This window comes from Narcine bancroftii, chromosome 7 (genome assembly GCF_036971445.1).
Source record: "Narcine bancroftii isolate sNarBan1 chromosome 7, sNarBan1.hap1, whole genome shotgun sequence".
In the NCBI taxonomy this organism is placed as follows: domain Eukaryota; kingdom Metazoa; phylum Chordata; class Chondrichthyes; order Torpediniformes; family Narcinidae; genus Narcine; species Narcine bancroftii.
In genome coordinates this window covers 76,974,563-76,996,778 of record NC_091475.1, presented here as the reverse complement: position 1 = coordinate 76,996,778, position 22,216 = coordinate 76,974,563, and the positions used below count along the sequence as shown (strand labels likewise).

General features: G+C 40.1%; 1 protein-coding gene across 4 annotated transcripts in view; it reads right to left on the bottom strand.

Annotated features, from left to right (window-relative positions):
• tubgcp3 (tubulin gamma complex component 3) overlaps nt 1–22,216 on the bottom strand; it is a 153,759-nt gene that overhangs the window by 34,978 nt on the left and 96,565 nt on the right. For all 4 annotated transcript variants that reach the window (XM_069890395.1, XM_069890391.1, XM_069890392.1 and 1 more), the window contains 3 exons: nt 21,550–21,658; nt 18,635–18,824; nt 8,601–8,736 (listed from right to left, as the gene is read on the bottom strand). In XM_069890395.1, the coding sequence (XP_069746496.1) occupies nt 8,601–8,736; nt 18,635–18,824; nt 21,550–21,658 (435 nt within the window). The remainder of the gene's footprint in view (nt 1–8,600; nt 8,737–18,634; nt 18,825–21,549; nt 21,659–22,216) is intronic.

Genomic DNA, 22,216 nt, shown 5'->3' with positions numbered 1-22,216 from the left:
TTCCTTTTTGGGTTTTTTTTCCTCTCTTTTTTTATATATTTTTATTAATTATATCATTTTTTTTAGAGATAGTTCATACTCTAAACTGATCTAAAATTTTTTTTAATGATATATTTTTATTCTGCAATATTATTGTTTAATATCTCTGTATTAATTCATTATTTACTATGTATTTTTCATATCTCTTTGAACTGTATGTGTTTATAAATTATAATAATAATAAAAAGATTGGAAAAGAAAGAAGTTATTCCCATCAGCTAAAGCAGAGGCACAGATTTAAAATTTTGGACAAAAAGTGACAAGGAATGGGAGGAACAAGTTTAAAAAAATACTCTGAATTGGAATTTGCTGCATGCATTGGAGATGGGAGACAAAATTAGGGTGTTGACGGAGAATTGGGATAAGCCCGTGACTGTAAATTTCTGGACTTTAGCAAATGAGTGATGGGATTCACCTGCTAAGATATGGCAATACATTCACTGGGCTGAGCAATCATTCTATGAAATACAAGGCTCCAACAATAAAATTTTTTTTTGGAAGCACAAGAACTGCACGGGCTGGAATTTTGAGCAAACATGAGAAGCTCGAGGGACTCAGCAGATCAGGCAGAATCCATGGGAAAGAATGGGCAGTCAAGATTTTTCTTAGGAGGAGAAAAAGGAGAAGAATCTAGTGTAAATGAGTAGGGGTGGAGTGAAGGTAAAAGGAAACTGCAAAAAATGTTGGAGAGGTGGAGATTCAGCTGGTATGGAGGTCGTGAAATTTGGCAGAAAAAAACAATTACAGATGTTGGTACCAGAAAGATAGAATTAGAACTGGATCAGTGCTGGGGGTGGTGGGTATCTGAAATTAGAAAACTCGATGTGCATGGTGTTGAGTTTTGACTACCCATGCAGAATATGATGTTCCTCAAGTTTACATTTGGCCTCACCCTGGCAATGGATGAGGCTGAAAACAGACATGTCTGTCGGGAAATGGGCAAAGGAATTGAAAAGGCTGGCAATCAGGACACTAGCTTGGATCAACATACAGAGTTCCTCTACTTGCCGATGTAGAGGAGGCCATATCAAATGTACCAAATACAGTACATTAGATTGGATATGGAAGACATGAAACTCCATCTCACATGGAAGGTCTGATAATGGATTTGGATGGAGGCAATGGAGGATGTTCAGGGGCAAGTATTGCACCTACTGCGAGTGCCTTAGAAGAATGGAGAGGGAAGAGAGGACCAGAGTCCCTGGGAAAAGGAGAAAGCGGTTGGAAGAGTAAGAGGTATTGGGTACACATTGTAGTTGGTCGAAGACTTGAAGTGTAGGCTGTGGAGAATGGAGGGGCGAATAATGAAGACCAAGCGTGTTCTTCCTGTGGGGTGCAATATGCTGGTAAGGGCCTTATCAATGAGAGCAGTTAGGGGTGGGGAGGGGAAGAGAATGTCCAGGTTCTGTTTTTTTGAATATTTTATTTTTGATTTTTTTTTCAAAAATAGACATAAAATCTTCAATATCACAATGTTAAACTTTTTCTTACCAACAACAACAACAAACAACAAAACAATACCCCTTCCCTCTTTCCGTACATAAAAATCCACACACCGTCAGAGCTTCTTTCTTTGGTTTGGCTTCGCGGATGAAGATTTATGGAGGGGGTAAAAGTCCACGTCAGCTGCAGGCTCGATTGTGGCTGACAAGTCCGATGCGGGACAGGCAGACACGGTTGCAGCGGTTGTAGGGGAAAATTGGTTGGTTGGGGTTGGGTTTTTCCTCCTTTGTCTTTTGTCAGTGAGGTGGGCTCTGCGGTCTTCTTTAAAGGAGGTTGCTGCCCGCCGAACTGTGAGGTGCCAAGATGCACAGTTTGAGGCGATATCAGCCCACTGGCGGTGGTCAATGTGGCAGGCACCAAGAGATTTCTTTAGGCAGTCCTTGTACCTCTTCTTTGGTGCACCTCTGTCACGGTGGCCAGTGGAGAGCTCGCCATATAACACGATTTTGGGAAGGCGATGGTCCTCCATTCTGGAGACATGACCCATCCAGCGCAGCTGGATCTTCAGCAGCGTGGACTCGATGCTGTCGGCCTCTGCCATCTCGAGTACTTCGATGTTAGGGATGAAGTCGCTCCAATGAATTTTGAGGATGGAGCTGAGACAATGCTGGTGGAAGTGTTCTAGGAGCCGTAGGTGATGCCGGTAGAGGACCCATAATTCGGAGCCGAACAGGAGTGTGGGTATGACAACGGCTCTGTATACGCTAATCTTTGTGAGGTTTTTCAGTTAGTTGTTTTTCCAGACTCTTTTGTGTTGTCTTCCAAAGGCGCTATTTGCCTTGGAGAGTCTGTTGTCTATCTCTTTGTCGATCCTTGCATCTGATGAAATGGTGCAGCCGAGATAGGTAAACTGGTTGACCGTTTTGAGTTTTGTGTGCCCGATGGAGATGTGGGGGGGCTGGTAGTCATGGTGGGGAGCTGGCTGATGGAGGACCTCCGTTTTCTTCAGGCTGACTTCCAGGCCAAACATTTTGGCAGTTTCCGCAAAACAGGACGTCAAGCGCTGAAGAGCTGGCTCTGAATGGGCAACTAAAGCGGCATCGTCTGCAAAGAGTAGTTCACGGACAAGTTTCTCTTGTGTCTTGGTGTGAGCTTGCAGGCGCCTCAGATTGAAGAGACTGCCATCCGCGCGGTACCGGATGTAAACAGCGTCTTCATTGTTGAGGTCTTTCATGGCTTGGTTCAGCATCATGCTGAAGAAGATTGAAAAGAGGGTTTGTGCGAGAACACAGCCTTGCTTCACGCCATTGTTAATGGAGAAGGGTTCAGAGAGCTTACAAGCCTTTTAAATGTATAGAATACAATTGGGGAAATCACTTTTGGGTGTGTATAATATCAGCATTCATATTCCTTTCTGTTACTGCATTTGGGCCGCTATGTGGTCCTGAATGGCTGCCAGATCTTTACAAAAGTGTCATATTTGTTCTTTAAATTATGTGAAACTTTTTTCCCCTAGGTATACAGCTGTTCATTTCCACAGTCCATCATGCTTTCGGGGAGTCTGACTTCCAAGTGATCGCAATAAATTTTTTTGCGACTGCCAGTGCTATTTTTATAAATGAGATTTAATATTTGGTCAATCTGTTGCTTATTTCTAGAAAATTACCTAGTAGATATAGCTCACAGTCACTGTGAAGGCCACTCCTGTTATCCTGCTTAATTTTTCTGTGATGTCTTCCCAAAATGGCCTCACTTTCATGTACGACCATGTGGCATGTAGAAAAGTTCCTGTAATAGTCCCACATCTGAAACACCTCTCTGAAATTTCAGTTTTTGATCTATGTAACTTTTGTGAGGTAAGATATAAATGGGGTAAAGAATTATACTGAATCAATCCATTTCTAATTGATATCATGCTGTCCTTACACCAATCTGATCAGCTTGATTCTGAAATCACCACACTCAAGTCCGAATCCTGGTTTTGCACTTTCACTCCGGAGCTCAGAATACAAGTTTGGGTGTATTCCCCATCCAGACCATTCTTTCCGTTTCACTAATTTCAGGTGGGGTCAACGTTGGACCCCATCTTTTTCTTAAGAATGATCTAACAAAAGAAAACAAAAGAAGGTTCCATTGGCCACTCTGCCTTTGTGTTTTAGTTGTTTGAAGGAGATAAGAGTTCCTTCCCGATAGTTTTTAATGCATTTTATGCCTTTGTCATACCACAAATTTAATATTCTATCGCCTATGTTCATAGGCAATAACACATTTTTATACAATGGTGCTTTAACTGATATCCTTACTTTTTTTTCTATACATTCATTAATTCCTTGTCATATTCTGATCAAATGTATTAGTATGGGATTATCTGCTTTTTTTCCTAGAGATTTAACATTCCATTTATAGATAAAATCCTTTGCTGTCCCCTCTCCATTGAGTACATTCCCATCTGAATCCAAGAGGGGAGGCTGCCTTCCATAAAGAAGGCTGAGAGAGATCTAGCCTGTGCAGCTCAGTAGTATTTTTTTAAAAGCTGGAAGTCTGAGTCCTCCCAGCCTGTAGTCCCATGTCAGTTTTTCAAGTGTGATTCTTGGTATCTTATTATTCCATAGGAACTGTCTAATATGATTGTTTAATACTTTAAAGAAATTTTTAGGTAATAGGCAGCGATTGAAAAAAATCCCATAGTTTTGGCATTACCTTCATTTTGACGCAATTAACCCTTCCCACTAAGAGTAATTGGTAGGTCTCTATTTCTGCAAGACTTCTATCTTCCCCAAAAGAGGAATATAATTTAGTTTATACAGATTTTAAAAATTGTTATCAGTTGCTATTCCAAGGTATTTTATTCCATCCGTCATCTATTTAAATTGACTTCCTTTTTGGTATCTTTCATATTCAAAATGTGTCAATGGCATTATTTGTTCATATTGATTTTATAACCATATATTCTCCATATTTTTCTAGTGTTCTTTGTAATTTTTCCAAAGATTTAGCTGGGTCTGATAGGTATAGTAGTACATCATCAGCAAATAGACTAATTTTGTGTTCTTCTTGTCCAACTTTGAAGCCCTTTATATCCGGATCCCTTCTTATCATTTCTGCCAGCAGTTCAATCGCTGAAATAAAAAGTGCTGGGTGTCACATTTGTGGCCCGAAATGTGAAGTTAATAACAATAATAACGCAAGTTTTACCAGTTAAACATCTCCGTGTCTTTATTCTCCAGCTTTCATTGTTCCTCCATTTTGCGCTCTTCTCCCTCTCTCTCCCTCTCGCTCTCTCTCATACCATGTGACTTCCGGTCAGGTGAATACATCTCATGCATATTCATTATCATGACACTGGGGACAGGGGACATCCCTGTCTACTCGATCTAATCAAAGGGAACACCTCTGACATCTGATTATTGGTCATAATTATGGCTTGTGGTTTACGATATAAAGTTTTAATCCAGTTTATAAAACTTTTCCAGTATCTTAAATAGAAAGGACCATTCCAAATGGTCCAATGCTTTATCCGCATCCCAGGGAGACTGTAGTACTTGGATTCCATTTGAATTTTGCCAGATGTATTATATTAAATAATGTTCCTAGTTTATTTGAGGAATGTCTTCCTTGAACAAATCCTACCTGGTCTTTATTGTCCGAATCTGTAATCCAACGCTTTTGCTGGCATCTTATAATCAGCATTTAACAGAGAGATGGTCTATATGAGAGTTTTTAATGGGTCAATTTTTTTTGGTAATACTGTAATAATCACAGTTCAGAATGATTCTGGGTGGGTCTGTGCTTCTACTACTTGGTCCAGAACAGGGGAAATTAATAATTCTTTAAATGTCTGTAAAACTCAGGTGGGAATTTATTAGCCTGTAGGGTACCCAGGGCTTTTTCAGTTTCTTCTCTTGTAAAGGGAGTGTCTAGTTCTATCTTTTCTCTCTCTTCTCGTTTTGGAAGTTCAACCTTCGACAAAGATTCTTCCATTTCATTCTCGTCTCCTAGTAATTCTGATTTGTATAGTTTTGTGTAATATTGTCTACAAATGTTATTGATTTCCTTTTGTTTATATATTAAAGTGTGTGACTGTTTTTATAGCATTTATCATTCTTGATGACTCCCCTGCTTTGATTTGCCAAGATAGGACTTTATGTTCCCATTCACCCAACTCATAGTATTGTTGTTTAGTTTTTAATATAGGTTTTTCTGTCCTATATGTTTGCATTGTATTATATATTAGTTTTCTATTCTCTAGTAATCTGTTTTCTTCTTGTAGACCTGTTCTTTGATTTTTTTTCTAATTCTATAATATCTTTCTCTAAACTGTTTACTTATGCCATATATTCTCTCAATATTCTTTGTATGGGATACAATTTGTCCCCTGAAATATGCTTTGAGCTTGTACCATGCCAAAAAAAAACTATTATTAGTAGACAGCTGGTTTGTTTCGCAAAATATTTCTATCTGATAAAGAGATATCAACTTGCAGAAGTCTGTTCTTTTAAGTAGCATAGGATTTTCTTGCTTTTCCATTATTGCAATAGTTAACGTTAATGGTGAGTGATCTGATAGAAGCCTCTGTAGGTATTCTGTTTTTATCACTCTACATTTTAACTGAGCAAACATTAAAAATAAGTAAATCCTTGTATGTGAACCATGCCCGCTTGAGTAAAAGGAGTAGTCTCTCTCTGTGGGATTTAATTGCCTCCATATATTGATGAGGCTTAAATCCTTCATTTATGAAATTGTGGTTTTTGCTGCTTTCGCCCTCATTACTGTTCTTGCAGATTTATCTTGTATTTGGGCAAAGTTAAAATTAAAATCCTCCTCCAACCAATATACTTTGTCTTTCCTCTACTGTTTTTAAAGAAGATATCCTTCATAAAGGCTTCATCATCATAATTTGGGGCACAAATATTCATAAATGTCCTCTGTTCTCCATAAATATCACAATGTGCCATGTCATACTTTCCAGATTTGTCAATCAGTGTATCTTTTATTAATACTGGTGTATTTTTATTAATTAGAATCACTACTCCCCTTGCCTTTGAACCAAAGGAAGGCGATATTATTTGTCCTACCCATCGTCTTCTTAATTTATCATGTTCAAACTTGGTAAGATGCATTTCCTGCAGAAGGATTATATCTACTTTTAATTTCTTTAGGCATACCAAGACCCCTTTTCTCTTCCTCGACCCATTTAACCTGTTGATATTAAGACTAATAAACTTGAATGTTTTATCCATACCATTTTTCAAAGAAATACTATATAACTAATAAATTTGCAATTAAAACAAATAAAATACTGTTAACATTTCCCTTTTAAGAAAAATATATATTTCCCTCTCAGGAAACACACACACATCCCCCTCCTCCTCTGACAGTGACATAAACAATAGAGCCTGGAAACCCGCGAGAAAACCCTGCGTAATCTTTCAAAGAAGAACCCCTCCCTTCAGCCCCATCTTTTAAAACTGCTCCTCTCCCAATGCCATTTTCTCCCTTAAATCGGGAGAGGAGCGGTTTTTTCACCACCTTTTCTTTCCAGAGCTCTCCATGTATATTACAAAGATTTTTCTTATAACAGCCAAAACAAAACAGCTCAGTACCACAAAATAGAAAAAAAAATACATCCTTCAGGTAGTCCCACTCCAAAATAGTCTTTTCAATCTTATCTCGCAGCTCAAATCTCTTCACAACTTTCGAAAAACTCTTCCACTTCTTCTTTATTCTTGAACATTTGCTGATTATCTTCTGGGACAATGACCCTCAATGTCTTTTGACTAAGGCAGGGCTAAAGTCCTGAAAAAACATTACTTTTTCATTGTCCACTACCAATGGGCCATTGTTATTTTTTGAATATTCGTATGCTGCTTCCAAGATCGCATCTTGCTCCTAAGCACGTAAAAGTCTTACCAGGACTGGTCGTGGTCATTGATCGCAGTTTCTTCTCTGTCCGAGAGTCTGGTGAGCCCTTTCAATTTGCAGCTTTGTACTTAACGTGTTTTGTCCCAGTATTTGTGGGATCCATATTTCAAAGAAGCTCATGCGGATCTTTCCCCTCGATTCCTTCTCTCAGTCCAATGATTCTTACATTGTAGCATCTGTTGAAATTTTCCATATGATCAATCTTGTCCATCAATGTTTTTCTGTCTGTGTCCCAAGTTTTTGCTTTTTTTTCTAGAGCCTTTAGCCTGTCTTTTGTTTTATCCAGCTCAGCCTCCACTTGAGTCATTCATTCCATTAAATCTTCCACGATTTCTTTAATTTCCGATATAATTTTCGGTACGTCTCTTATTGCTGATTCAATGCTCATAAAACAAGTGCAACAAGTTTCCATCTTGTTCAGGATGGTGGCTATATCTTGGGCCAAACCCCCAGCTCTGCTGGGTTCAGCCAATCCTAAGGTTCTTCCTGTGCTGCTCCTCACTGGCTTTCACTTGATGTTTCTGGCTGAGCTGTTGCTTCTTATGTTTTCGTTTTTGGTTGCCTCGATTGTTCAGAACTAGTTTTATCCATTTTTGACGATGAAATTTTGATTATTGAGCTTTCTGTCCATCTTTTTAATACTTTTTATGGAGAATTCTTTCAAAGCACATCTGCTCAGATCCACTGCATGGGCATGCCCCCCTCAGCCCTCTCCCCCAGAGATCCCAGGTTCTTGAAGAAAGTGGAGATCCTGGAGTGGAAGGCCTCACCCAGGGACAAGATGCAAAGAGGAGGAACTGAGAGAAAGGGATAGAAACTAGGTGCACTTCCACCTACCTGGATGAGAGTGAAAAGGTTCAGGAGGATGATGATATCGTCAGCTGTATCAAGGTCATGCAATGAGACTGAAAGTGATTGATTGAAAGAGCTTCTCTTTGACTCTGGTGATTTTCGAGGTGTAATTTAATAAGATGCAGAGAAGCGATCAGAGATAGTTGTATCAATGGTTGAGATGATTTAAGTAATCATATGGTGACCATGAATCTAGATTGCTGTTTGTACAGAAGGAACATTAACAGGATAGCAGTCTGAGATGATGACAATCGAATGAGATAGTAAATCAAAGCAAGGATGAGAAATTACTAATCATCTGGCCGGAACACCAAACGTTTACGTAAACTTGCATAATTAATTACCTCCAAGAGTCTTACATCCAGGCGTTTGAGGATCTCAGGATTATCGAACTGTGCATTTGTGGCTCTGACAGCCGTTTCAAGGATTCCTGTCAGATTATGTTGATATAATGTCGAGGCTGATCTTGCCAGCTCAGGCCTATAACATAAGAAAATGATCAGTAAGAGTTAGAACTATGCCTGATAAAATTTTAATTCCTAGAACATGCATCATTGTGTAGAAATTACAGCACTTTTTAAATACAGTTTTCCCATTTCATGGCACCATAACGATTGGGACATTTGGCTTCACAGGGGTTTGTGAGTACTCAGGTATATTTAATTGCTTCATTGTTGGAGGTATATGAAAGTTAGGCATGCTTCTAAGTTTTTGATCATTTTTGGCGTATGCTGTTGCCATTTTTCAACACCAGGACCAGAGTGGTGCCAATGAATGTCAAAGAAGCCATTATGAGGCTGAAATACTAGAATAAAACAGTGAGAGATATCGTCCAAACCTTAGGATAACCAAAATCAACTGTTTGGAGCATCATTACGAAGAAAGGGTGTACTGGTGAACTTAGTATTCTCAAAGGGACTGGTAAGTTAAGGTAGACCTCCACTACTAACTTAGTATTCTCAAAGGGACTGGTAAGTCAAGGTAGACCTCCACTACTGATTACAGAAGAATTCTCATCGTAATGAAGAAAAATCCCCAAACACTCTTCAGAAAGCAGGTGTGGAAGTGTCGATGACGATGGTCAGCAGAAGACTTAATGAACAGAAATAGAGGCCACACTGCAGGATGCAAACCACTAGTTAGCCACAGAAACAGGATGGGCAATTAGTTTTCCAATAAGTATTTAAGAGTATGCAGAATTCTGGAAAAAAGTCTTGCCACAAAACAGATGAGACCAAGATTAACCTGTATCAGAGTGATGGCAAGAGCAAAATGTGAAGGCAGAAAGGAACCGCCCAAGATCCAAAGCATACCACCTCATCTATGAAATATGGTAGTGGGTGTGTAATGTCCTGGGCATGTATTGCTGCTCCAGGTACTGGTGCACATCTTCATTGATGATGTAACTGCTGATGGCAGCAGCAAAATGAACTCTGAGGTGTGTAGAAGCATCTGATGAAGTTTGAGCAAATGCCTCCAAATTCAATGGACAGCACTTCATCCTACAGCAAGACAATGATCCCAAACATACCGCAAAAGCAACAAAGGAGTTTTCAAAGCTAAAAACTGGAAAATACTTGAATGGCCAAGTCACTCACCCAATCCAAATCCAATTGAGTTTGCCTTCCTTATGCTGAGGATAAAACTCAAGGGGACAAGCCCCTGAAACAAGCAGAAGCTGAAGATGGCTGCAGGAGAGGCCTGGTAGAACATCACCAGAGAAGATACTCAGAACTCGGTGATGTCTATGAATCACAGACTTCAAGCAGTCAGTGCATATAATGGAAATGCAACAAAATACTAAACATGACTATTTTAATATTCATACCAGTGCTATGTGCCAAATATTAAGGTGTCCCAAAATGAGGGGACTCTATATTAAAAGTGCTGTAATGACTACATGGTCAAACCAAAACGTATTCAAATAACCTTGAATAAAATCTGGAATGTGGAATGTGGAATGTTAATCACGTGAATTGTTTGATTACAAATTTAAAACTGTGGAGAACAGGGGCAAATAAAAGAAAAGTCTTTGTTCCAAACTTTATGGAAGGAATTGTATATCTTTACCTCCAATGGATGCTGAGAGACCTGTAGAGTTCCTCCAGCATTTTTCTGTCTGAGATTAGATTATGTGCAGAGGTATGACGCATAATCCACCAGCTCACACCATCATATAGTCACACTTAAATTCGAGCATATTGCCCTCCTCACAACAAATCAGAATGCTGTACACACTACTCAAATTAAATAAATAAATCTAAGGTAACTCCAGTCATACATATATCTGAGCAAGACTGAAGCAAGGGTGTGTAACAGACTCAGCTCCATTGACAAATGGTATTTCTGCTTTCTGAGTCTTGGGCCAAATCAATTTGTTGACAATGAAGTTTATTTGTCACAAAGTATCTAGTACAGTGAGAATTCTTCTGTGAACAGACGAACACATTATCTTCAACATTCATACAGACATGAAAAGAGCACAACAGAGAAAAACATGCAAGTCTGCAGAGACCATGGTTGAAGGAAAAAAACAATGCTGGAGACATTTAACAGGTCAAACAGTGTACTTTATATAGCAAAGACATAAAATCAATGTTTCAGGCTTGTGTCCTCATCAATGTAGGCAGGCACCTGAACAAAATAGGGATGATGGGGAGGAGGGGAGGAAGGAGCAAAGGGAGGAGCACAGTCCCAAAGGCAGGTAATAGGTGGTTGAGGAAGGGATGGCATATCAACAAGCAGGTGGAGGTGGGAAGGGAGGGGGAGAACTTGCAGAATGCAGTATAGGATTACAATGAAAAAGAAGATCAATTAGCACCAAGCAATAGCAGTACAATAGCACTATTATGGGGTTCATTTAGGAGCCTGATGGCTGCAGAGAAGAAACTGTCTTTAAGCTTGTTGGTGTATGGTTTTAAACGCTTGAGCCTTTCGCTCATGAGGAGTGAAATGAGGAAGAGAGTGTGCCTGGGGTGTGAGGGTATTTCAGTATGTTGACTTCCTTGGCTAAGTAATGGGAGATGTAAATGGAGCCAAAGGAGGGGAGAGAACTTTGCATTATATTCTGAGCTGCACTATCTCCTGTAGCTTCTTCCAACCTTGAGGAGAGCTGCTCTCGTACCACACTGTGATGCAATCAAAAAGCATGCTTTCAATGGTACACTGCAGTAGTTGTTGAGCGACAAGAGGGACATGCCAAACTTCCTTAGTTTTCAAAGAAATTAGAGATGTTGGTGTGCTTTCTCGACCACGACATTGATGTGCTTGACCTAGGTCATGTCATTGGAGATGGTTACTCCTAAGATAGTGATAATATCTATTCTTTGGATTTCAGTGCTATTAACGTAGGCAGGGGTGTTGGATCTGCCCCCTCTCTCAAGTTAATGATCATTAAGTTCAGATAATGGCTAAATTATCTTTTTTAAAAAAAATTGGTAGTGCTACTGTATTTGGAGTTGGAACAGTACTGAGCTGTAGACTTGTAGGTAAAGAGGGAGTATAGTGGAGGACACAATACATGTCCTTGCGAAGGGTCTGTGTATGTGTAAGGAGGTGGTTCCCAATTTCCTATTAGAATGTGTGTGTGTGTGCGCGCCGGGGGGGGGGGGGTGTGGGGGGGGGAAGAGAGAGTGTGTAAGGAGGCAGTTTCCGATTTCGTGTGCGTGTGTGTGTGAGTGAGAAAGAGAGAAAGGTTTGGGAACAAGTTTGCTAAGGATTATTGCTAATTTTTCAACTCAGATTGCCTCCATCATACAGACTGCCTTCTTTCAAAGCTGGTCTTTTCACACTAGAAGGATGTAACTAGAGGAGTACCCAATGGATTGGTTCTTGGCCCACACCTGTTTACTAACAACAACAATGACCTCATGGAGGGAATTTATAAATTTTTGGATAATAGTAAAAGCAGTATGTTAGGTAATCGTGCTGACACACTCAAACTAGAATGGTCTCTGGACAGGTGGGGGGTTTCCAGAGACAGCCGCGCTGGTTGGGACGTGGTGGTAAATGGTGAGATAAAGATAGACCATAAAATTACAATTACTAGTGTACTTTTTATTTTTAAGTAAAACTTCAAATACGTTAGTTCAAACCAAGCTAAACACCTGAAAATATGGTGACCATCGTCTTCAGGTTGGAGTCTTTTGAAAGACTTCTTCCAGTGTCATCTGTTTCATTAACAGAGGTTTTTGTCCAAGCAGTCTCTCCTTATTTGAATCAACTGCCATAATCTCATGCTCAGCTGCTTCTCATATCAGCTTTCTTGCTTGCATAATAATGCAGTTAACTTTGCTATACCTTTAAAACATCTCAGATGTTGGCTTTTTCTAAGCACACCATCCTTCACTTTTGTGTGCCTTCAGCATTTGCACACCCAAGAACAATCTCCCTATCCTTATTGTCCTTGAAACTTGATGATGCTCTTTCATCAGCCATTGTTAATGTTTTCCAAGGGATGTAGCTCCAGCAGAGTGCTTCGTAAATTTGCTCTCGACTAAGATTTTCATCAGATACCATCTTGGCAAATTCATCAATGTAATGTTCAGCACATTATAATCAGCAGAATCTTTTTCACCACAGATTAAATTTCTGCAGTCAACCTTGCCTTCAAGGATCAGTTCTTCCAGGAATTTTCTAGCTTTGTTTCATGACAATCAAACCAGTCAGTGGTATACGTTCACTTTCTCGTTGTCGATCCACTCAATCAGCAAACGGTCAAGATCTGCGTTTTTTTTGTCCAATGCAATGTTTTCCTATTTTTCATGAGTTTCTGGTCATCACTGTCCCTGTAAAACCAACAACGTATCTTTCTGCTTCTTTAAGTCTCATATGGTGGTAGTTCCCACACCATAATTTTTAGTAAGATGCCACACAGATACACCACGATCAAGCTTGGCAATAACTCCACTTTCTGCGCTATCACTTAATGACAGAAGCTTCCTCTTCTGCTTCTCTCTGTTACGTATGGGGGACTGCAGCTCTTTTTGATATTTTCACGGTCCTCAAAGTCAGTGAGCAGCAGAAGTATGTCTGACTGGTAGGAGTACTAGGGCACAGAGCAGGACAGCAGTGGGTGGCATCAGGTCATATTTGGCATCAAATGCGAGCTTTGATGTGCAGATAACATCCATGGAAAAAAATGTTCATAGGTTTCAATTTTCAGAATATCAGATAAAGATTATGTATCTGTATTGCAAAAGTAGGTGGAATGACAATATTGTAATGAGGATCTTGTATTGTTGCAAAGGGATGAAGATAGAGTGACTGACTGGATGAAATTAAACGAAATCTGTTGGAGGAACTCAGTGGGTCAAGCCACAGTAGTGGGAGAAAAAGTCTCATCAGTGATTGGATGAAACTCTGGCAAATTGAGGTTAATGTGAGATCATCCACTTCATTAAGAGAAATCAAAAGACAGTTTCTCATCTAAATGAAGAGAAACTACAGGTGAGTAAAGTTCAGAGGGATCTAGGTGTTGCACATGAATCACAAAAAGTCAGCAGAAAGGTCCAACAAACAGATAAGAGAGCAATGGCATGTTGGCCGTTATTGTGAAAGCACTGGAGTTTAGGCTATGAAGTTTTGTTACAGTTATACAGAGAGATGGTTAGGCCTCACCGAGAATACTGCAGAGTTTTGTTCCTTTCCCTAGAAAAAGGCATAGCAATATTGGAAGCAGTCCAAAGGAGATTCACAGGAGGAATTTTTGGGATGAGAGAGATGTCCTATCAATGGAAGCAAGACATGATGCATCTGCATTTCATTTTGGAGAATAAGGAGTGATCTAATTCAAACCTACAAGAACCTAAGGGTAAATATTGAGAGGTTTTTACTTAAGGAAACTTAGCTGTAAATTAAATGTCTGATCATTTCAAACTGACATGTCAAGAGTTTCTTCTCTCAAAGCATGGTTAATCTCTGGAATCCTTTGCCTCCATACGCCCCTGGCCACTGCTGACCGTCAGACCTGCCCCCACCACTAGCATGCGCCAAGCGTCACTAGCGTCCAGCTTGACGCACGCTAGTGAGTCTCCGCACAATAGGAGCAGCGCTTTTGGCTGCTACGTCAGAGGGACGGAGGAGGTTTTACGTCCACTCGGCACAGGTAGGTCACCACCAGCACCCCCTTCCCCCACCCCCAAGTCGACAACTATTGGACTATACTCCACCCAGGCAGTTAGGCTGCTGCCATCACCCCCTTCCCCCACCCCCAAGTCGACAACTATTGGACTATGCTCCACCCGGGCAGTTAGGCTGCTGCCAGCACCCCCTTCCCCCACCCACTTCTGAGCAAGTTTAAGACTGTCAGACTGTGCTCTACTCGGTTACCCTAATGGCCTCCTCTCACACTTGTTCTGGTGCTGACCCTGAAGATAGGTCACTTGTTAAGTAGATTCGGAGGAACGGTGCTCTCTACTCTCTCCACTACTGAGTTATTAATGTGTGGTGGAGGGTGGCCATTCCTGGTCCTCCTGAAGTTCACTATCATATTTCATTCGATCACTACTTTCTGAGGCATTACGAAAATTTTTCTATTTTTAAAAATGCCAAATAAATGCTGATATTAATCTTGAGGACGTTTACTCTCTAGGTAAACTTGTTAAGCAATAGAAGTATAAATATTGTTTTCAATTATTATGAATTCCAACTCATATATTCTGAAAATGATTCATTGTGCTCCAGTGACAATCCAAGATTATAACTAGTGTCTTCTATATTTAAAATGATACATACTTTTCATGACATTTCCAACTTCCCCCTTATACACTTGTTCAACTCTATTAAATTCTTACAGGAATGATCCTTCCTTCCAACTCTCCCTTCCATGGAAATCTGTGTGTTGAAGTGTGACTACATTTATTGATTATGAATAAAAGACTATAGTTTCTCTGGATACAAGGACGCACTCAGGCAAGATGATTGCATTTTTCAAGATGATGTGATTAAGAAAAACGAATGAACATGTGTCCCACTGTACTGACAGGTTTTAATCCTTCAGGCACATCGTACAGATGAAGGAAAATTGGAAAGTGAGGCTGTTCTCTCTTCCTGACGACAATGTATGGATCAGTTATCACCAATGAGAAAAACTGGTTGGAAAGAATCCATTTTGTGATCTCCCATGCACAAAGCCACACTGACAACTCTCTATCAAATGCTGAGAGATCCTGTCTGTCAGAATCCCCTCCAGCAATTTCTCACTACTGATGTCAGGCTCAAATGTAAATATATGCATATATAGATTTTAACAAGGCTAACTTCTCGGGTTAAATGGAAATGATTTAGACCACAGATTGATGGCTTTGTGGCCAAGTTTGCACATAATACAAAGATGGTGGAGTGGCAAGTAGTACTGAGAAAGCAGGGAATCTGCACAGGGACTTGGGCACTTTGGGAGAATGGGCAAAGAAACAGCAGGCGGAATGCAGCATAGAAAAGTGTATGGTCGCACACATTGGTCGAAGGAATAAATAAATAGATTATTTTCTAAATGGGGAGAGAGCTCAGAACATGAATGTCCAGGTGAACCTGGAAGTCTGAGTGCAGGTTTCTTTCCCCAAAAGGTTAACTTGCAAGTTAAGACATTAGCAAAGAAGGCAAATGCAATAATAGCATTCATTTAGAAGACTAGAATATAAAAAAATAATTCTGAGGTTTTAAAATGCATTGTTCAGACCCTATCATCTGCACCTTCCTTCCTCCACACCCCCTTCCCTTCTTTCTTTCTATCAGATGACTTCGTTCTTTTCGTCCCGTCCGACCCATCACCTTTAAATTCGTGCTTCTCTCCCCCCATTCTCATATTCTTATTCGGACATCTGCCTGATCTTTGGCATTCTTGAAGGCCTGAAACGTCAATTGACAACTATTTTACATGGATGCTGTATGACCTGCTGAGAGCCTCTAGCACTTTTGTGTATTGTTCCTGTTCTCCAGCATCTGTAGGTTTCTTGTTTAACCTCCATTGGACAGACCACATTTCCCTTTCGAACAGAGATAAGGAGAAATTTCAACTAGAGGGTAATGAATCTATCAAATTTATTGCCAGAAACGGCTGTGGAAGGCGTCTTTGGCAATATCTGAAATGAAGTTTGATTGATTCTTGAATGGTAAGAATGTAAACAGTTTCAGAGAGAAGGCAAGACAATGGGGCTGAGAGGAAAAATACATCTGCCAGAGCAGTCAATGGACCAAGTGGCCTAATTCTGCTTCTGCAAGGTCTCACATAGCAGGTTAGTCTTGAAGGTAAGATCTCATGGGATCCAAAGAGATTTGGTCTATTGAATTCAAAAATGCATGTGGATAGAATCAGAGGATAGTATTGGAGATTGTTTTTCTGATTGGTAGTCCATAGCCTGCTGTGTGTCTGAGGGGTCATTGCTAGTTCCACTAGTGTTCATGATCTTTTTAAACAATTTGGATGGCAAAGCAGTTAACCTGACTAGTTAACACCAAAATTGGTAGTGCAGAGGACAATGAGGAAGATTTTCTAAGTTTCCAACAAGATCCAGATCAGTTGAGAAGATGGGCCAAGGAGTGTCAAATAGAATGCAACTTTTTACAAGTGAGAGGTACTTCACTTTAGCAAGTCAAACTAGGATAGAGCTTTCACAGTAAATGACAGGGCCCCGGAGAGTGTTGTAGAAGGGAGGCCTAAAGAGACACGCACATCATGCACTAGAAGTGAAGACTCTGGTGGTCTGGGTGGTGAAGGACGGGTCTGGCATATTTGCCTTCATTGGGAGGGGTATTGAATTCAAAGGTGTGGCCTCATCATTCAGCTAAACAAGGCATTGATGATACCACACTTGAACAGTGTATGCAGTTCTGGTCACCCATCTGTAGGAAGGTTGACAATAAGTTGGAAGGGTGTAGAGGAGATTCAGCAAGATGTAGCTGGAACTGGAGGGGTTGAGTTACAAGGAGAGGTTGGATAGACTAGGATTCTTTTCCCTGGAGCGGATGTAGCTGAGGGGTGACCTTAGTAAGTGACCTTACGAAATCATGATGGACAGAGATAAAGTATTTTTTGTAGGATAGAAGATTCTACAAGTAGAGGACCTAGGTTAACATGAGAACATTGTTGTAATGCTGAGATACCTCAAACCTGGACCTGAGGGAGAACCTTTTCCATATGGAAGATGGTCCATATCTGAAACAAGCTGGGAGAGGAAGAATCTCACGCAGTGCTCTCAAGCTGTATTTGCTATGCAATAATTTTTCCTTTTAATAATTGTTCTACATATTGTGCTCTTGCTCTTCTACTTTGTACAACTATACGCATGCTGATTTACAAGGCTGCTCACAGAAGAACCCTCCACACTGTACCAGATATAATGTGATAATTCATGAACTGAGAAATGGGTACAATTTTTAATGTTTAAGAGAGACAGCAAACATTTATAAATAGTAAAGTTTTAGATTAATTTGGACCAAATGTACACAAATGGAACAAATCTAAAATATCAATTCAGTCAGAACAGACAAGTTGGGCTGAAGAACCGTTCTACGTTGTATGACTATAACCACATAAAGTATTCTAGATAAGGCCTCACTAATGCATTATGCTAAAATTTAACTACTTTTATATTCCAATCTCCTTTTCCGATACCTGATGAATTAATTTCACGTATAGGATTCTCATATTCCTTTGTGAATCAACTTCTGTGAAATTTTACTCCACTGAAATAATAATCTTCTTTATCATTCTTCCCCCTCATCGCTGCTGATTGTTTCATGCAAGAAGGCTATAAATGGGATTAACAGTGATAGGAACTTGATAGCCCACATGGACATGATGGGCCAGAGTCTGTTTCTGGGGTGGGTGACTACAACAACTAGATAATTCTTTATCCAGTACGTTCATTAATCACACCTTCGTACTTGTGTAATCATGTTCTGTGTGATATCTTGAACAACGTAGCTTGCTGCTGGAGAGTGGCTAATTCATGGGTCCAGCAAGGGTGAAGCAGGAATTCTACCCAAGGTTCAGTGTTAGTCCTCTCCCCTAGTTTTTCAGTATTCAAACAGCCTCCCATCCAACCAACATTTTCCTTAACTCACCATTTTACAATGAACAACAACCTCTCAATGACTCATATCACGCAAATCCAGAAGCCACCTGAGACCCGCTACTCCCACCAAAAATAAATAAATTTCACATACATTCTGAAGAAGCCCCTTCTTCCCTTGTTGATCCAGCAGGAGCTATTTTGTTTCTAAATCCATCCATACTGTGGAGCTCCTGAGATTTCACCTGTTGCCTATGTTAATGTAGCAATTAAGTGCTGATAGAATGACCAAAAATAGCAAATCAATAACAACCTTGATACCCAGTACCGTCACAATACTCTCAAGTCTATCGAGTAGTACTCACTTCAGCAAGTCCATGAGATGACGAACAAAGTCCCCCTGACCCAAGAGTAAGTAACGCCGTGCAGCTTTTATGTGCTCCAGCAAATGATAATTCTGGTTGAGAACATTGAGCAAGTATTTGCTGGTCTCATGATACGCTGCATCAATTTTTTCTTGAAAAGCACCTTCCAAATCAGTGAACAACTCAGCAGCTAGAATGGGATTAAAATGGCAAATAAAATCATTTCACTGATTATGTCTTAACTCACTTCATTCATAATACAAATATTTATAACTTAACAAGCAGCCCAAAAACCAAGTCAAGATTGGATTGAAGGTGGTCCCAGAAATTAATTCACGTAGTAGATGGATAAGCTACTATTTTTACACATGTAATATTCAAATTTTGTGGACCAATTTTTAGGGTAAAATTTAGGGGTTTGACTATCACATGCATCTACTTTTGACTGTGCCTGCATTGTACAAAGGGTCAGAAGCTTGGATGGGTGGGCAACCGGCCAGGACTGGATGGTAAGTCTACATTCAGGGTGTCAGGAGCTCTCATGGGTGGGCGGCCAGGGCCTAGGTGAGAGTTCACGGTTTACACTCAGGGTGTTGGGAGCTCAGATGTGCGGGCAGCCGGGTCCTTGGCGTGAATCTGCAGTCAGGGCACTGGGAACTCAGATGGGCGGGTAGCTGAGGTGAGAGTCCGCAGTTGGGGCGTCGAGAGTTTGGATGGGTGGCAGCTGGGGCCAAAAATTGGGAAGGGTTGACTTCTACATGCGAAATATGGAAAATATCAGATTTCTGGGCCAAAAACAGGGGGTTGACTTTTACATGGTATGACTATTACACGCATATATACGGTACTTACCTGATTTAGTTTAAGAATTTATGGAATCTTTTTATTTACTAATTACTCAGTGACTATATTTATAACTGCTTGCACATCAGTTCACATGTTAGAATGCTGTCAAATACAGATCATCATACCAGTGGCAAAGTAGAGCAAGGTGTCCTGTCTCAACAATTATCAGATGGTTTCACTTACTTGATGAAGTATTTTGAGAGGTTGGTTACAGAGCAAATCAACATCTGCCTGAAGGAGGACCTGGACCTACTTCAATTTGCCTATTATCACAACACATCAATAGCAGATGACATCTCACTGGCTCTCCACTCTCGTTTAGAACTTTTAGATTGCAAGAACACTGACATCAGGCTGTTAATTGACTATAGTTTAGTAACACCATCATGTCAACAAAATGATCAAACTTGGCGAGCTGGGAACCTGTTCGTTTCTTTGTATCTGGATCTTTGATTTCCTTATCAGCGGACTCCAATCAGTGCAGATCGACAACACCACCTCCTCCGTGCTGGCCATCGACACAGGGGCACTTCAAGGCTGTGTGCTTACTTCCCTGATCTTTCCTCTATACATTCATAATTTTTTTAACAAAATTTGGCTCCAAAGTAATCTATACATTTGCAGACAATACCACTGTTATTGGTCAAATAACAGAAATTATGAGTTAGAATATAGGATGGAAATCGAGAATCTGATTGTGTGATACCAGAACAACAATTTTACTCTCAGCGTGTTTTAAAACAGGAGCTTATTGTAAACTTTAGGAAGGACATGCTAAATCAGTGGTTCTCAACCCTTTTCTTTTCACTCACATCCCACTTTAATTAATCCCTGTGCCATCGGTGCTCTGTGATGAGTAAGGGATTACTTAAGGTGGTCTGTGAGTGGGAAGGGAAGGTTGAGAATCACTGTTCTCGACCCAATTGTTACTGAAATATTTTGCTTGAGAAAAATTGTCATTGGCCCATTTCCTTTGGAATTTTGAAACCAGGCACTTAACGAGTCAATTAAGTACGGTTAAAACAGTGGTTTTCAAACTTTTTCTTTCCACCCTCCTTAAGCAATCCCTTATTCACAGAGCACTTAGGGCATAGGAATTACTTAAAGTGGTACGTGAGTGGAAAGCAAAAGGTTGAGAACCACTGTGATAAATGATGACAGTCTGTTTTTACTGACACAAAAAGTGCTTGGGAGTCTATTTTTGGGAGGACCTCTCCTGGACCCAGCTCATTGAAGCAACTGTGAAGAATGCACACCAATGTTTTTACTTTCTAAGATGGCATGTCATCTTAGATTGCATCAAATTTTTACAGATATACGGGGGAAAGTATACTGATTGGTTTTCTCAGACTAGTTTGATAACCCATGTGCTCAGGAACTCAGAAGGCTGCAGAAAATGACAAACATAGTTCATCATGGGCACTGACCGGTAGGTCAGACATCTGGAGAAGCGGCCTGAAGAATGCAGCCAACATCATCAAGGACCCCAAGGCAGAGGGTATAGAGGCCTGAAGACTAGCAGCACTAGGTTCCAGAACAGTTCTTATCTAACAGCCATCAGGCCCTTAACCTCCGTGTCTAACATAGCCTGAGAGAACAAAAATAACTATTTACACGATTGAAGTGTTCATTTTTTTTGTTGTACTAACTTGAACTGTGAATCTCTATCTGCTTATTATCTCTTTATCTGTCTTGGCATATTGTGGTAACAATGCTTACTTTTGTAGTTGGTTTATCTACAAGTTTGGTTGCCGCAGTTTAAGAATTTCAGAGCTTCTGAGCTTCTATAGATTGTCCTTGTGTATATGGCAATAAATTCTCATGACTCATCAAATCAGAATATTTTCCATCACAAAATATTCCCTCGCCAAAGTATTTTTCTCTACACAAGCCCCTTGCCAATGCCATTCTTTCATTTCATCCCCAATCTAATTAAATGTATGAAAGTATTAACAAATAAGGAAAAATAAAAATGTGGTTTCACTTTCAAGCTCATTTTAATACCACCCAAGAAATGGCAAAGCGCTTAACAACTCCAAATTTAGGGATGAGTGACAATTGCACAGTACCATCTTTTGGTGAAGCAGCTGATTTCGTCACAGCCATCATCTTCGCTGTTGGAGTTTGATCATGACACACTTGATGCAAAAAATTTATGGATTTCCCAATCAAAAGCACCTGAGACAGAAGCAGAAAAAAAGTCCAGTTTTTAAGTACAAAGTCACCAAATGCTTTCAAAATCACTGCAAAAGTTGTTAGTACATTCATTTCCCAAAACTGGAACCACCAAATGCAGTTTCAAGAATGATCAGCGAAAGAACTAAATATACGGCTTTCAACTATCCCCAAGTAGGACAGGGGATATTGTCTACAAGGACTTGAGTAAAGCTTTTGACAAGGTCCCCATGGTAGAGTGATCCAGAAGAATAAGGCACATCATATTCACCTGGGAGTTGAATGTACACAATTGGCTTTGGTCACAGAAAGAGGAGGGTAATGGTAAAGGGATGATTTTCTAAATGGAGGTCCGTGACCAGTCATGTTCTGTAAAGGTATAAAGTGTAAACATTTTGATAAAAATATAGGGGTCTCATTAGCACATTTGCAGATGACATGAAAATTGATGGAGTCATGGATAGTGAGTACGTTGTCAAAGCAAACAGCAGGATATAGTTCAATTAAAAATTTGGGTGGAGAAAAAGAATTTAATCTGAAAAGTGCACGTGGAATGCAAGT